Source organism: Callionymus lyra, chromosome 1 (assembly GCF_982586985.1).
Source record: "Callionymus lyra chromosome 1, fCalLyr1.hap1.1, whole genome shotgun sequence".
Lineage (NCBI taxonomy): Eukaryota > Metazoa > Chordata > Actinopteri > Syngnathiformes > Callionymidae > Callionymus > Callionymus lyra.
The window spans coordinates 8,075,657-8,092,762 of NC_141818.1; the positions used below are offsets into that span (position 1 = coordinate 8,075,657).

General features: G+C 38.0%; 1 protein-coding gene across 2 annotated transcripts; it reads right to left on the reverse strand.

Moving 5' to 3' along the window:
- Positions 1-1,273: 1,273 nt before the first annotated feature.
- Positions 1,274-16,145, reverse strand: mlxip (MLX interacting protein). Of its 2 annotated transcripts, none has more exons than XM_087791498.1 (17): positions 15,572-16,145; positions 11,739-11,845; positions 11,582-11,667; positions 11,422-11,508; positions 10,141-10,182; positions 9,664-9,835; positions 8,782-8,871; positions 8,549-8,649; positions 6,594-7,110; positions 5,542-5,648; positions 5,362-5,473; positions 5,176-5,288; positions 4,224-4,331; positions 4,016-4,143; positions 3,827-3,950; positions 3,592-3,721; positions 1,274-2,360 (listed from the first exon to the last, which is right to left on the reverse strand). In XM_087791498.1, the coding sequence occupies exons 1-17, from the start codon at positions 15,901-15,903 to the stop codon at positions 2,233-2,235; spliced, it is 2,484 nt and encodes an 827-aa protein (XP_087647624.1). In that variant the 5' UTR covers positions 15,904-16,145; the 3' UTR covers positions 1,274-2,232. The 2 variants fall into 2 exon arrangements, with proteins under 2 accessions (XP_087647624.1, XP_087647615.1); XM_087791489.1 differs by having other exon boundaries at positions 9,664-9,904.
- Between the last annotated feature and the right edge of the window lie 961 nt (positions 16,146-17,106).

The window sequence follows — 17,106 nt, forward strand, 5'->3', positions numbered from 1 at the left end:
GGTGCGGCTCATGTTCGGTGACGACCCACCGAAGGCGTATAAAAACAACAGCCTCGAGCCCGTCGAGGGGGTCGTTCTGACGGCCGGGAACTCCACAGTGATCCGAGCCTCCATGTGCGCCCTCAGCGACTACCTTTGCCGCCACCTCCATCCCATCATCAGGAACATCACTGAGCGCAGCCAAGAGCTGATCGCCAACACCAGCGCCTTCCAGCGTCAGTTCAAAAATGTGGTGAAGGCCACGCATGGGACAGCGATGCTGAATGAATGTCACAGAAACATTTCAGCTTCAGGCAATTATGAGTTGAAGGTTCTGGGACTTCAGATCATTTACTCGACTCGACGATGGGTGGAGTGTTTTCTGAATGACCCGGTCACCTGTTACTTTCAGTTACCAAAACTTTAATTCTGCTTATTTATTTATTTATTTAGCATCCGTATTTCGTTTCATTGTTGGTGATATTTGTTATAACAACAGACCTCTTAGTATTTAAAGAATTATTTATACTGTTTAAAACTCATTTATATTTATTATTTATAGCGTTTATATTGTTACTTCATTATTTGAGTGAAAAGGTTTGTTGCCTGTTAATCACTGTCTACTTTAATTGAAATAATTTATTCATTGAAATGTTAGTTTTGTTGTTTTTTACACATTCAAACAAAACGGAAATAAAACCTTTTTTACTATTGTGGTGAGAATTTGAGATTAACTTTCTTGGTTTTTCTTCGTAATGATGCACTTAAATCAAATACTTACCTTTTTAAAAAAAAACAAAAAAAAAACGTAAGTAAGTAGTTTATATTTTTAGAGCACTTTCCAGACCAGGGTCACAAAGCACTTAAACAATCAAAACTCAATGAGTAATAAAGTTGTTGATGTAAATAAATAAATAAATAAATAGCCATAAATAAATATTACATATTTTTAAATGTTAATTTCATTAGCAAGATTATTTACAATTGAACTTCATTCATGATTTATTTCATGAAATAGCTGTAAATTTATGTATAAAAAATGTTAATTAATGTTTCTGAACATAAAAACACACTAGGATACATGGAAAAACTCATTTTCACAATAGAAAATAAGAAAAAACTAAAACCTGAAGTCAACATTCACACAAATACACGATTAAAAAAAATGTAATTGCTATATCAGTTGAATATTTGAATCAATAAGTACATAATAGTTTCAACTGGCTAAGGCTGTCTTTCTACTGAACTCAGTAGTTTCATTAATTTAATTGGTTTAAGGACGAAGACACACTCGAAAGGAAACAACAATTTAATAACACACACAGCTACAGTTCGACAGAAAAACACTCCCACGGTCATCCAGTATAAAACACCCACATGTCACTGCCAAGAGTGTAGAATGCCAAATATTTGTTTACTTCTGTATGGAGGTGCGAGCAAATAAAACGGCAAACAAATCATCTCCATGAAGTTTTTTCAAGAGCAAACATTCACAAACATAGTAGTCGAAAAATAAGTCATTGACATTGTAATGACCGGTCGCTTCAGTCTACAAAACTCTCGAGTGCACAGATATACGATCCATTTTTTGTTCTGTAGAAATGTAGAAAGACATTAAGAGGTTGATCAAAGCACCGTAGGACTGCAGGCACGCTTGTCGTAAACAGTTTTGTCGGAGGATCTCGCGGCTCCACGACTGCAAAAGAACCTTTGAGTCAAAAGACCACAGTGATCGACGATCGACTGTAAACACGTGTGCTTCGCCGACGGCCCAGTATGAAGTCAAACAAATCAAACATTCAATGACTTCCTCCTTTGATTCGAACAACAAAAAAAACAACAACACTGTTCATCTGAAGAAAATTGAGTACAAATATTTTTTAATAAAAGCTCAACCCTGAGATATGAACACGTTACAGCTACGTCTCCTTTAGAAACACTAACTTTTAAATGTATTTACTTTTATTCTTCATCTTCTCCCATCAAAACTTTCATTTCTGACGTGCTTCTGTAAATGCTGTGAATTGTAAGATGGACGTTACCACGCTGTAACCAGCGGTAACGCCAGGACACCTTGAAACATCAGATAGTGCAGGTGACGATATTTTTAATTGTCACCAAAGAAGAGTCTTCAAAATTAAACAAATGTGTGTCAGTAGAACACAAATGTTTTTTTGCATTAAAGGCGTTGTATTTTTTCCAACAAATGAACCAGAAAAATATGTTTCAAAAGTGGACAGTAATCCTGTGGATTCATCTCTCCTGCGGGCGCTGAGGCAGGTTGGGGTGAGCGATCGCCTGGATGGCTTCTTCCGGCAGCAGACCGGGGTTACTCAGGATGGATGTGCTTTTGCTGAGGTGGCAGAGTGTGTTCAACACCACTGGAAGTAGAACAAGAAGAACGTTTATCACTCAGAACTGACCCTTTGACGCATAAAAAAAGATATATTAGCTCATATTCTGTAGGCATTTTTCAGTGTTTCGTAATATTAATGTTTTTATTTTGTACTTCTTCAAAGGAAGGTGGATATACTGTGTGTCCAGGAGACCAGGTGGAAAAGTAGCAAGGCGAGTATCTTAGGTGCAGGTTTTAAGTTGTACTACTATGGTATTGATAGGAGGAGAAATGGAGAAGGGGTTTATTCTAAAAGAGGAGTTTGTTAGGAATACCCTGTGAGTGAAAAGAGTGTCAGATAGACTGACGAGTCTGAAGCTTGAAATTGAAGGTGTAATGTTAAACGTTATTAGTGGCTATGCCCCACGGGTGGGATGTGAATTAGAGGAGAAGGAACCATTCTGGAGTGAGGTCGACGAAGGGATGCAGAATGTGCCCGGAGGTGAGAGAGTGATAGTTGGTGCAGACAGTTAGATGAAGGAGGTTGATTCCCCTGAAGGGAGCAGCCAAAAGAAAAAGAAGAGGAGGAGGAGGAGGAGGAGGAGGATTTTGTACTTCAAGTAAGATAAGGTCCCCGGTAGTTGTGGCAGAGAAATAAACCTATTAGATAATTTTTTTTAAAAAGTATTAATCATTAGAGTAATTTAATAGAATAGAATCTCTTTATGGTCAAGGAACATTGTCTAGACAATACAATTATTTCTGTGGTCTCTACATCTAGCAGCAAACAACACAATGATACAAAAAAATGGATATTTATAAATAAATAAAAAATATTAAGCAACCCTTGTGTTATCTCTGGGTCAAGGTGACCCAGTGGGATAAAAAGAAAAACGTGCTTGAGGTATCCCTTTGTGTTTGTGCCACCTTGACCCTGAGATAACACAAGGGTTAAATAAATAAAAAAGATAAACGAATAAAATAGAAATAGAAATTAATTACATCCGAAAATACTATTAAATCACAGTTCAAGCTTTGTTTTTTTGACATTTTGCAAACTGTCAAAAGACAATTCAAACATTTTATTTAACCTAAATATAAATATAAATATATAGTTATAGATATAGATATAGATATAGATATAGATATAGATATAAATATAGATATAGATATAGATATAGATATACATATAAATATAGATATAGATATAAATATAAATATAAATATATGGAACATGGCATCAGCTCTTTCTGCCACAACCATGAAGTGTTACTTACTGGGTCTGAGCTCGCGCAGTGAGCAGTGCTTGTCGAGCCACTGCAGCGTGGTCTGATACAGTTCTGCTCTGCTGGTCGTCGACACCATCCTGTTGAAAGACTCGAAGAGCGGCTTGATGATGATGCTGAACTGGAGACGAGGAGGTCAAGGTCAACCACGTTCATTTTATCATTAAATCATACCACTAGTTTGTATTTATTGAGTCCTGATTATTGTTTTTGCTTTCAAGGATACGATCCAGAACTTCCAGTCGTGAAGCGTCTGCTTGTGGACGTAGTCTGTGAACTTCTCGCGCACAAGGTCAGAGCTTTTCCGAGCGACTGGAACTCCTGTGGCAGGCAGTTGTTCCAGATATTGACTGCGCATTGGAGAAAATTTTTTTTAAATTAATTTCCACATGATGTATAATTGACCTGTAGTTACTTTATGGACGTGTTTCTGGCTTCGATCTCCTCTCGGAGTCTCTTGAGCTCCTCCTGCAGCTGCTGCCTCTCCTGCTGAAGCCTCTCGATGTGCTCCACCGTCTTCTGCAGCGTGACTGCGTTGCTTATCTGGACACGCATGACGAAAAGAAGGTCAGAAAGCCAAGCGAAATCAAATACTATTGTTTGATCATGAATCAGGAACCAACGTTGGATTGTGCTTTCAGAGACGGAACCAGGTTTCGGAGAGTTTTGAAGCCACTGTTGATGTTGGATTGTCTCTTCTGCTCGGCGGAGAAGAACGCCGTCCTCCGGCCCTGAAGCACAGGAACCACCGTCAATGGAAACAAAACTCGAAGAGATCCCAGTCTTACGCAGGAGTCTTGTCGTGTCAAGACCCAGGATTTGGTTCAGTCAGGAAACATAAAAACTAGTTTGAAAAATTACTTAAAATAACATTCTTTTTATAGATTAGGTAGAACTTTAAATTGTTTTTTTTACCAAATTATCCAAAGCATATACAGCAATTTTTCATAAAAAAATAATCAAAATAAAATACAAAGAGAAATAAAGAGAATGTCATGCTTATTGATTTTTTAAAATCGAATTAAGTAACACAAATAATCTTACAAGTTTTCATGATTTTCATTTTGTCATTTCATCATATGTGCCTCAATTTATCTTAATATTATCTCTGCGTTTGTTCTCCTTCAAACAAACTCATAATCAGTCTTCTGTCTTAATCACTGGCATCTTTAGAGGTCAAAATATCAACTTAAACATTGATCTACTTTACCATCCTCGGGCCACATTAAATGATTTGGAGGGCCAATGTGGGCCCCCGAACCAGTTTAAAACAAGCAAGATAGCAAGACCGGTGCATTATTTTACCCAGTATTACACAATGACCAAAATGTGTGAAAACCATTGTAATTTTGTGATATTATTTGTATTGCTTCGATCACAATTTAATTCAATTTTCAATTCAATTCTAGTGTCTTTTTTTTAATTAAGTGTCTTATCATAACAAAGTTATCTCAAGACACTTTACAGTTTAATTAAGACTATCATGGAGAAAGGAAAAACAGATCCAGCAACTCAACAATGAGCAATAAGCTCAATTTAAGTGTCGATTAATGATTTAAAAGATCAAAAAAATACCTGTTTCGGTTCATTCTTGATCAAAATGGCGCTGCTGCTGATCAGGGACTGCGGACTTGGGACTTGATCGAAAGGCAGGGGTGACCCCTGACCCGATCCCGGCTGATTGGATACTTTAGTGGGAAGAGATCAAAATTCAATGTTTGTTTTTTAAACTGTAACCAAGAGTTCAGAGAATGAAGTTACCGATGCTTGTGGACGGCTGCAGGTTCGGAGGACTCGGACACGACGGCATTTCTTTGGGTGCGATGACCTGAGGCGACTTGGAAGTCTGAGGCACGACATGAAAACCTGGACTCTGAAATGAACCGAAAGTGAAACATGTTTTACCAGGACAGGCGGCGGGAAAGATGCTTAAATCAATACCATTCCCAGGTGAGAAGACGAGATCATCACCCTCGCATTGGGAACCACGTCTGCGTTGAGATGAGCCGGAGTCATGATCATCGCGTTGGAATTGCCGGGAAAAGGAGCTGAAATCATAAAGAAGAAAAAAATGATTTTTTTTTTTTAGAAAAAGACTTTAAAAACAGTTGTAAAGACCAATCAATCTTTTAATTTAAAATACTTTTTTACTATTGTGGTGAGAATTTGAGATTAACTTTCTTGGTTTTTCTTCGTAATGAAGAAACTGCACTTAAATCAAATACTTACCTTTAAAAAAAAAAAAAAAAAACATAAGAAATTAAGTAATTTATATTTTTAGAGCACTTTTCAAACCAGGATCACAAAGCACTTAAACAATCAAAACTCAATGAGTAATAAAGTTGTTGATGTAAATAAATAAATAAATAAGTATCCATAAATAAATATTACATATTTTTAAATGTTAATTTCATTAGCAAGATTAATTACAATTGACCTTCATTCATGATTTATTTCATGACAAAGCTGTAAATTGATGTATAAAAAATGTTAATGAATATGTTTTTGAACATAAAAACACACTAGAATACATGAAAAACTCATTTTCACAATACAAAATAAGAAAAAACTAAAACCTGAAGTCAACATTCACACAAATACACAATTAATTAATTCATTTCCTTTGCTCATTTAGGTAAATGGTTAATGGCTCTTACTTATATAGTGCTTTTCTACGCTGATTTAGCAGCCAAAGCACTTTACACCAAGTTACACATTCATCCATTTACACACTGATGGGAGTAGGCTGTGACGCAGCGCGCCAGATCAACCAACACGGAGCAGTCAGGCTAAAGTGTCTTTCTCAGGGACACAATCATTTCAAAGCTGGGGTTGAACCCGCAACTTCTCAGACCACGAGTCAACCACTTTACCGTCTGAGCTATCACGCCCCACTTTTAAACTCCCCGAAAAATACTACTCACGATTGTAAATAAATACAAGTTAATTCATTGGTTTGAAATAGTTCTGTGTTTAGTCCTGAAACCACAGACCTGTCAGGATAAGGTGCGGTGAAGAGATGGGGTTCGCAGGAGTGATCCGGGGCATGGAGCGGGATTTACTGCTGGACGACCTCACAGGCCGGGGACGGGCAAACTTCTGGGTGCTGTGCGTGGGGGGGGCGGGACACAAGGCCAGGGATTGGAACTGTGATGGAGGAGCTATCGACGGGTACTCTAGGTTCTGACTGAAGGTGGAGGCGCGAGGAGGAGGAGGAGGAGGAGGAGTGGAGGAGGAGGCCGTGTGGGTGATCACGCTCTGGGCCAGCGTTTCATCGAGGCCAGATGGGCCGTCCAAGGTCAAGGGGGCGTAAGGCACCTGGGTCAGGTTAGGTCCAGCGAGCGAGGCGTGAGATAACTGCTGGAACACCGAAGGCTCCTGAGTGCTTTGGACCTCCTGCCCAGGAAACATGTAGTCGGGGACGTAGGAGGCGTCGACGGAGACGCCCACAGACTCCCGGGACATGGAAGACGAGTTGTTGCCGAGCTGCATAGAGGGCGCTAGAAGAGCCTGCAGGAGACACACGGACGGACGTCATGCTTGACCTGCAGGACATTGACTTCCAAAGGAAGAGCGACTGCAAACATTTTTAATCATCAGTTTGAATTCCCAAGAAAATTAACATCTCACATTAGGTTTGGAGGACAACATCGTTGATCTACTGACCTGATCTTGAGATAACGTTCAGTCGCGACTAAACCCTTTAAAAACTTTTAACTATGTTTGCTGTAGAAAATCAACATTATTTAATATAACAAGTGGAGCTATGCTATGAAATAGCAGCTAGGTGATCGACTTTTTTAAATTCCCATTGACATGATATTCTGTGGCCCTCCATTTATTGTAAAGGTTTTATGAGCACTGGCAGAGCAAGGGACCCCATTTATGTTCAACGGTAGATTGTTAAAGGAATAAATATATCATCAAATGTTATTATTTATACTACTTTGAATATACAGTGAAGGTGGAACAGATTTCTAAAATAAAACAACACATTAAATAGACAACGATGGCCCAAAGTCATGGTGAAACCACACAACAATCTATAAAACTTTCAACATCAAAATTGAAATCATATTTGTCTAAAACATTAAGAAAAAAAATTATGAAAGACTCCAACCTCTGCTGCCGACTCTCCACAACAATTGACCTCTGGTGACCCCCCCCCACCCCCTACTTTAAACTCTTTATTTATATTCCCAAGATTAAAAAAACATTTTCTATTTGAATTATCAAAAAAGATAATACAACGTATGTTAAGTGTTGTGAGGGGCCGTCAAGCAAAACTTATGGAGACAAAAGTATAAATTCAAGCAATACAATTAAGACAAATATTGTTTGAAAAAATATGATTTTATTATATTTAATATATTTATATACAGTATATATATGTCATCCTCAATTAATCATTACTTCATCTAAGTGTTTGAGAGGCAATAAATACAAAAATGAAGAACAAGCAAAGAACAAAAGTCCTGAAACAAAAAATCCTATTGTCATGTTTAGAGACAAGAAATCAATATTAAATAAATAAAATTAAAAAAGCAATTGTCATCATCGACTTGACAGTTGACCTCATTAGAGTCACACAAAACTACAGTCAAATGGCCCCAAGCTTTTATAAAGGGTAGAAAAAAAAAGAATTGGTTGAGATGTTCAACTAAAGTCAGGATTATAGATCTACAATTACTACCAACGAAATTAATAATCTAGTAGACTTTTGATGGGTTTAAATGTCTCACCTAGTACCCTTTTTTTGTAAGTTAAGGGAATTTCTACATATGAAATCAAAAGTTCAAAAATATATTTATTTAAATATAATTACTGTGTTAGCCTCATCTTTGAGCTTGTATTTCATTTTAGTACTCAAGCAGCCAGCTGTGGTGTTATTGCTATTATTATGTTAAAGTGTAGAAACTCTGGTGAAGGGACGACGCCGTGGTGTTACCTGTGAGCTGCTGCTGCTGCTGCTGCTGGGCAGGGGAGAGACAGACGGTGCAGAGAGGGGAACAGAGGAGAAGGTGGACGGACGGAGGCTGTGAAATAAGTCTGAAACAAGAGTTTTCTATGTTAGCTAACGGTTAGTAAAATAAATCACACTACTCCTGTGTTAGGCTCCGGGTAGCTGCGTGAACGATTAGTGTGCGAGCGACACTACGTCAGCGAGAACCTGGTTTCTACCTTGAAGTGGATCAAAGGAATCCATGAAGTCCAGGTTGGGCTGCAAAGGGATGAGTCCGGGTTGGATCATGTCTGCGTTCCCTGCATGCGCTGGAGACGACAACGAGAACGAAAGGGATGTTTAAAATAAATATATATATATTATTAACCCTTATGTTTATCGCAGGGTCAAGGAATAAATGTGTTTGTTGTATCCCTTGTGTTGTCTCTGGGTCAAGGGCTTTGGGGTCACCTTGACCCTGAGATAACAAAAGGGCATTGTATCAAACAAAAAGAAAATAGAAAAATCAAATTAAGTTTTTAATCAAACTTCTTGTATGGTTTACATTTCCATTAAGTGAGTTAAGATAAAGTCATCCAAATATTATTTTAGTTTCAATTAAGGAAAAATATTCAATGCGTTTGTTCATTGTTGTGTTGCAATCTAACTCCTGGCCACCAGATGGCAGGAATCAAACATGTTCCGCTGCGACAACAAAAATGAAATCCTTTGACGATGACTGAGGACGAGAGGATACAGTCGACTCCAGCAGCTTTTTGAGTAGATTTTTGGACATATTTATGTTTCAAAACAAATGAAAGTAGTTACGACTTCATCAAGAGTCATGTGGTCTGTAAATTTTCTGAAACACCAGAGTCAAGTACTCGGACAATACTACAAATATATCCTTGTTCCTGCAGTATCAAAATATATAGTATTGTTGCATCTGTATCATGACATGTAACACACACCCCTTAATAACAATAAAATAAATTATGTATGAAAAACCTCTTCTTGAAAAGGGGTCTCAAGTTCTCATTGATGTGGTCCAGGTCGGACATTAAGAGCCCATTTAAGAAGAAGCAAAGTTGATCAACAATATAAAAAAGATAAACTCTCACCGATTTCCCGAGGGTTGGGTAGAGGTATGGACTGGTGGGAGACCAGTGTGGAGAACAACGTGTCGGAAAACTCGGACATCAGAACGTCCATATCGAAGAGAGGATCCATCTCCATGGGCACCGGCGGCTCCATGTTCCTGCGAGCGGGTCGACGTAAGGTCGTTTCCTCATCCTGACAAAAAGAGACACGCAGCATGTCTGGAGAGATTTCCCCGAACAACGTAAACTGCTCCTCCGGAACCTTGGTGCAGTTAAGAAAAAGGCAACCAGCAAGCAGGTTAGTGACATGCTGTGATGTGGACGGAAAGCCAAGAAATGACTTTGATTTAATTTGGTGATAAAGCATGCCAACAAGTTTAAGCAGGTTATCGTGTGCACACTCCTCAAATTTTTTTTAATTAAATAGATTGGCACGCTGCTTTGTGACTTCTTGTAGTTAGTTTAATACCTTATATATAATATATTCAGACAGGGTACCTTAAGTAAGCTGGAGAGGTCGTCATCCTTGTGTTTTTGAAGCTGTAAAAAAAATGCAACAGATTTGAGCAGTGCAGAGAAAAGCCTTTACATGTAATCTTGCACATAAAATCGAAATGTTTTGTTTTATATACATAGATAAGCAAGTTAAGAGCAAACATTGCTTGCCAAAATGTTTAAATAAGGGGTGTCACCGTATACATTTTTTCGACACGTGTAGTCGAGGCTTGTAACCGTTAGTAACCATGTAGTTGCGTTTTATGACCGCTAGAGAGTTCTATCTCCATTTAAACACCTTCGAATCACATTACAGCAAAGCCCTTCCAGTAGTTATCATACACAAGTTAATTATATTTGTAGATCCACTTTAAATAGATACAGAATTATAGCCAACATAAGGAATAGCCACGTAACTTAATTTACCGTATTTTTCTGACTATATGGCACACTTCAAAAGCTTACATTTTATTTTAAAAAATTGACAGTGCGCCCTATGTTTTAATGTATTTAGCTTTACCTACTGACTTCGAACAGATCTTATCTGGTACTCGGCACTCAACGGCACTCAAAAAATCCGTCAAAATGTAAATTATGAAGACACACAGCATGTCACAGTATAATTACTCCACAAATCACTGTAGTATTTCTTTTCGTAATATCACTTCATGCCTAATGCTACTCCGCGAGTCACCGCAGTATTACTCTGCGAGTCACCGCAGTATTACTCTGCGAGTCACCGCAGTATTACTTTGCAAGTCACAATAGTGTTACTCTGCAATTGGCCGTAGTGTTAGTCCGTGAGTCACCGTACTGTAGTATTACTCCGGGAGTCACCATAGTGTTACTCTGTGATTGACTGTAGTGTTACTCCACAATTGACTGTAGTGTTACTCCACGAGTCACTGTACTGTAATATTACTCCTGGAGTCACTGTAGTGTTACTCCACGAGTACTGTAGTATTACTCGAAGAGTCACCAAAGTATTACACCAAGAGTCACTGTAGTAGTACTCCAAGAGTCACCATAGTATTACTCCGTAGTATTTGCCAAAAGTCAACATAGTATCACTCCAAGAGTCCAAGAGAGGAAAAAGGTGTTTTTTAAACAAATTATTTGATATCTGTGTAACCGTTTACATGTGTAACTGTTTACATGTGTAACCGTTTACATGTGTAACCGTTTACATGTGTAACCGTTTACATGTGTAACTGTTTACATGTGTAACCGTTTACATGTGTACACGTTGACACCCCTAACTTATATAGATTAAAGATTCCCTACCCTTTTCTTGAAGTACGTCCTCCACTTGTGGTACTCTCGGATCACAATCTCAATTCTCCTTTTCCAGCTTTTCCCATCACTGGTGATCTGCAAGTGATATAACGACATGTTTATAATCGAGACACTTCCTTCTTTTTAAGTGTCGTGGCTCGTGTTCTACCTCAGCAGAGCGATTGACATCGAAGTCTATGTTGCCGTCGAGAGGCGTGACGAAGTGACACACAGGATTCTCTCTTCTCTCCACATCTGAATAAAAAAAAGAGCCATGAGTAAATATACATTTTTTAGATAGAATGACGAGTGATTAATTCTCTTACACTGCATGTACCAGGCTCTCCATATGGCGTTGTTGAGACGAATCTTGTCTCTCCACAGAAGCTTGAGACCTTTAAAGTTTTTCCACTTCGGCGACACCAGCTTCCCACTGGACGGATAACAGAGCGAGAGAAGCGTAAACATTAGAACATTAACACAGACTCGGGACTTATTTATTTTGTCAGCGACTCCTTTGCTCGGAGAAACATTCCCACAGTTGAACCATCTTCTAAACAAACGCATGACATTTCTTAATTTCTACAATAGAAAGACCTAGATTGAGCTTCTTAGACAAAACAACCAGAGATAGTGAAATCAGAATGTGTGAAAGAAAGTGATGCATCTTTCAAATATTTCCCCCACTATGGAAGAATGGAGTATCCGTCCTAAAGGGATGACATATGACAGTAGAGGAAGCTGACAGGGAAAAAAGTGAGAGAAAAAAAGCACACACATGAAATTTAACAACCATCAGTCAATAGACAACTTGAGGTGAAAAACAGGAAGTAACTTTGTTGAATCTAAAGTCCATGTGACTTAAATTGAAGGCACAGTAGACTCAGTTAAAACATCATAGAGACTTGTGGTTTACCAGAAGGTACGTCCTATCCTTCTTTGAATTATGTGACAGAACTAAGGATCCATCATGGATACTGTATGATTTGAGGTCATGTCCATCCTCTTCAAAATGCCAGTTATTGAAGCATGTTTAAGGAAAACTATAGAAAGTATTTTTTTATTTTAGGATTTTACTGACACTTAACAAATATTTGTTCCTTTTCAGGAAGTTTTCATCATCATAATAATAATAATAATAAAAGAAAACTGTGCAGAACAAGTGTAGAAATAGAACAGTCGGCTCTATCAAACACTAGTGTAAAAAAAACAACCCACTTTAACAACAAAAACTGTTAAATAAATTAAAAAATTGATAATAATATCAGGAAAAACTGCCCTCAACAAGTGAATAAAAATATAACAGTCCACTTAAAAATAAAACAAGTTAAATAAAATAAATATGATGATAACTATAAGAAAAGCTGTGCTCAACAGTTGTAGAAAATAACAGTCCAATCTAACAACAAAAACAGTTGAGTAAACTAAATATATTAATAACAGAATAAGAAAAACTGCCCTCAACAAGTGTAGAAAAATATAACAGACATTTTTTGGAGCTACTCAAGAAACGAACACAACCGACTCTGAAGGTACATTTTCTTCACTCTGCTGTGATATAAGGGTTGTTTATATAAGAACCTTTGAGACTGTTCAAATAAAAAACCTTCTCCTTGAATGACAACACAGAGCTTTCCTGGTCTATTATTAGTCATACGAGTGAAATGAATCCGGAGCCGTTTGTAGAGTCGGAGGGAATCCTCGGAGCAGCTGGAAGCACGAACACACAAACTAATACATCGGTTTATTACCATTAGGAAGATTGACTTGACTGTAATACAGAAGTACTATTGGTTATTTTCACCTTAATGTTTCACCTTTGTTTTTTTTTTGTAAAGACCTCTTTGAAACACTATTTTAGGAGGAGTTCTAAATAGGTCAAAGTTCATTTTGAAACATTTTTTCATAGGAAGGTTATGATGTATATTTGAAGATGCTGCGAAAGTTGTGATTCACCCATTATAAGTTTTAGATAATAATAGTTTTTTCTTACGCTGTACATATTATTTAGATAAATCTATGTAGCCACATAAATGTTTTTTTTTATATTATAACTAATATTACAACAATGGAGCAGTTTAAGACTCAATGAACTTGTGTGATAATGTATTCAGAAATTCAAATAAACCTTTGTTGGTGTTTTCGGGAGTTTACAGTCCAGAAATTCAAGAGGCATGAAAGACATGCGGGTGAGAAATGACTTGTCAATGTCGGCGCGAACCTAAATTCTCCAGGCCGTCAGGAAAGCCAGCCAAACGGAACGAAACATCTCCAGACTTGCAAGAGCCAAAGAAACTCTTACCAAAGTAAACACAAGCTTTCATAGCGGTTTCTGTCGCTGCGTGTAAGAAGTAAACATCTTGAACAACTTGCGTCACAATAGCAAGACCGTGAGGCGGAAGATGTCAACAGCGATAAATCATTTTCAAATATTCTCTTCAAGACACAAACTGTCCAGGAAACAGACGGAGGTTAAACTATCTTGACTTACCAGAATGACTGTGCTCTTACCCAACGCGAAGGAAGGAGTGCCAAACTACTTTTTATTCATCACTCATGCAAACTAGGGCAGTATTGAGCCAAAAGATAATTTTTATACATTTCTATTTCAATCAAATGCAATTATCCGGACACCAGCAGATCATTTAAACTCTTCATGTTTCAGTTCTTTCAGCTTTAAGTGAATGAAACCATTGACAATAAAGTAGAAACAACTATAAAGTAACAGCAAGAAAGAGCAGAAAAACAGCAACCATGACCCCCCCAACTATTCCTGGCAGTGCCCTTTGGCTTTATCCAATCTTTCACATTCTGTAGTGACAGAGAAGTATCAACTTTGCTGCTTGTATTTCAAAAAGGCTCCATGGACACCAACAAGTTTTCGTTCATATTTTATACTCCGGATTTTTATCCTTTTTTTTAATTTTATTTATTTTACATTTGTACAAGACTGTACTTTTTCCTTCTTCATTTTTTGTGTATTTTACATATTCTGCTAAATATGTAAGATCAATTAAGAGAATAACTAACCAGACCATATCAAGTATAGACACATAAACTTTATTTTATTCAATTGACCAAAGATGCAGTTAAAGATCCCACTCACCCTCACCATGGACTGTTTTTCCCCTGTTGGGCTCTGGTTAGAATGTCGGTGCAGAATTACCAGCTTCTGTAACAGCTTTACTTTCCATCCAGACTGTTCAACTGAAACTGACCCCTGATCAGTCTCGGATACACACTTGCTATATCGAAATCTACTACTACAAGACCATATTGGTCGTACATTGGCCATATTATAGGTGGATTTATTTATTTATTTTTAGTCTTAAGACGTTTTTATTTGTTCAGGCTTTTCCTTGATTTTCTGGAACTCCTGTTGTGTTATCAGTTTTATCTTGACCTTTATAGTATATACTTTATTGAATATTGTTTTGATTGTTTAAGCGCTTTGTGACCCTGGTCTGGAAAAGCGCTATACAAATAAAAATTACTTAATTACTTTAATATTTATTTATTTATTTCAAGGCACATATATATGCCACAGAATGGCTGCCTTGGTGCTCGATTCTGTTTTTCTCTTCCTTTTTTTTAAATATTATTTCTATCTTTTATTCTGTACTGACACCACACACAGAAAATCCCATGTTGCGTTTAAGACAATATTTCTATATGTGTACATATATTTTTAACTCTTGGTATCTTTTATTTTGAACTAATTTTCTCTTGAGCAAAACGACAGTTTGTTTATTCTTGAATGGCAATAAAGTCAGTCATGGAACATGTTTGTCTCAAAATAATGGATTTATTTTAGTTCGTTTTTTTGGAAGTTTTCACTGCTTATCTATTCCTTTTCTGACGTTCTTATCTGACGTGACACCACACACAGAAAATCCCATGTTGTGTTTAAAACAATGGCAATATTTCTATATGTATAAATACATTTTTAACTATTTGTATCTTTTATTTTTAACTAATTTTGTCTTGAGCAAAACACAAGTTCGTTTATACTTGAATGACACTAAAGTCAGTCATGGAACATGTTTGTCTCCAAAAATTGTTTGTTTTTTGGAAGTTTTCACTGCTTATCTACTGCTTTTCTTATCTGATGCGACATAACCAACACAGAAAGCCCAGAGAAAGAAGGGGAAACACTCGCCTGTACGCGATCGTCATGCACTCGAAGAGTTTGGTGAGAGACGCGTCGATGGAGAAGTGAGACGAGCTGGTCTTGCCGAAGCGATACGTGAGACAGGTTTGTTTGTTGACGGTGTCGAAGTCGTAGCCCTTCTTCGAGGGGTGCTCGATGTGCGGCGAGGACACCATGAAGTGTCCGCTGTGGATGATCTGGGTCTCCAGCTGGTCCGGCTTCGCGGGGCTCAGATGGTTCTCCTCTCCATCCGAGTCGTCGTCCTGGTCCTGGTCCTGCCTCCTCAAGCTCGGGGTCCGGCGGTACCGCTGCACCGACATCTCGGCTGTAGTAGTAGCCATGTTTCCCCCCCCACAGACAAATAGCTAACGTTAGCCACCGAAGCTAAGACGCTCTCGCACTCATGACGACAGTTGAAACAGGTCGGATGAAAAATGGCAGCTCGCTGTCATAACCTGAAGACTTTTTTCCGGAGCGGTCATAACACAGAAAAAAAGGGTCGCTTGTTGGGGTGAATAAGTGAAGTGAACTTTTGCCGTGTAGCGTGAAAGCTGACGTAGAGACACGGACCAGCTGACGAAGAGCGAGCCTGTGAATCAGGAAGTGCCAGAGCGAGCGCGTTCCTGATTGGTCGAGGACAGCCCCACCCACAATATTAATCAAACACACTGAAGTGGAATTCTCGAGAACACATGTCAGTTTGCACATGTTAACCAGAGGATGTTTTCACATTCGATATACAAATTATTGGATTATCATTCATACAAACTAATTCCACCTTTCAGTTTAGAAATTATTAAATCAGATTATCTTTCTAACATTTGACATGTTTAAGTTAGTACGTAATTTATATTTACAAAGCACTTAGACAATCTCGGTGTTATCTTAAAAGATTAAGATAACACAGAGAAAAACAAAGGTGTCCAAGAAAGTCAGGGAAAAGCCTGCACAAATAAGAAAGTCTTCGGATGTTTCTTGAAGGAGTCAGTAGATCCATCAAGCGCAAAGAGAGAGGAAGATCATTCCAAAGCTTAGGAGCAACAGCCTGGAAGGATTTCTCTCCGCTGGTCCTGAACCGTAAGTAAGTAATTTATATTTGTAGAGGTCAACTAAAGTGTAAACCCAACTCTCCTGACTCACTCACATCAACACAGGTTGAAGTCTTCCTCTCCAAGATCCAGTAAGTCTCTCATCATGACCATGTCTTGAGTTATAACTTGATAAATCTGAAATCTTGGCAAACGAGAGGTTACAAGAGTGGAGTCCATTATGACGTTATAATGGCTTCACTGTAATCACGCCATTAATCACATTTTGTTTATAGAACAAGTCCCTGGGAGGTAGATTGGGATTGATGACGTGCACTGACAAACCTTGCTTGACTAATCACAGCAGAGTGAAGTGTTTTCAGTGGGCGGGGCTTAAGTACATTTTCTAATGTAAATAATTAAATAAAAGAGAGTTTTGTACAAACAGACACAAACTGATGACACATTAAATTCAATCAATCAATATTCAGATGGCACTGATATACCATGTTTGAG

What these genes read in the sequence shown, in the direction of transcription:
- mlxip (XM_087791489.1), bottom strand. Translation starts at nt 15,903, where the DNA reads ATGGCTACTACTACAGCCGAGATGTCGGTGCAGCGGTACCGCCGGACC. An exon ending in ATGTCAATCGCTCTGCTGAG is followed by an intron (nt 11,509 to 11,581) that starts GTAGAACACGAG and finishes TATCACTTGCAG; the next exon opens with ATCACCAGTGATGGGAAAAG. An exon ending in CTCTGAAAGCACAATCCAAC is followed by an intron (nt 4,144 to 4,223) that starts GTTGGTTCCTGA and finishes ATGCGTGTCCAG; the next exon opens with ATAAGCAACGCAGTCACGCT.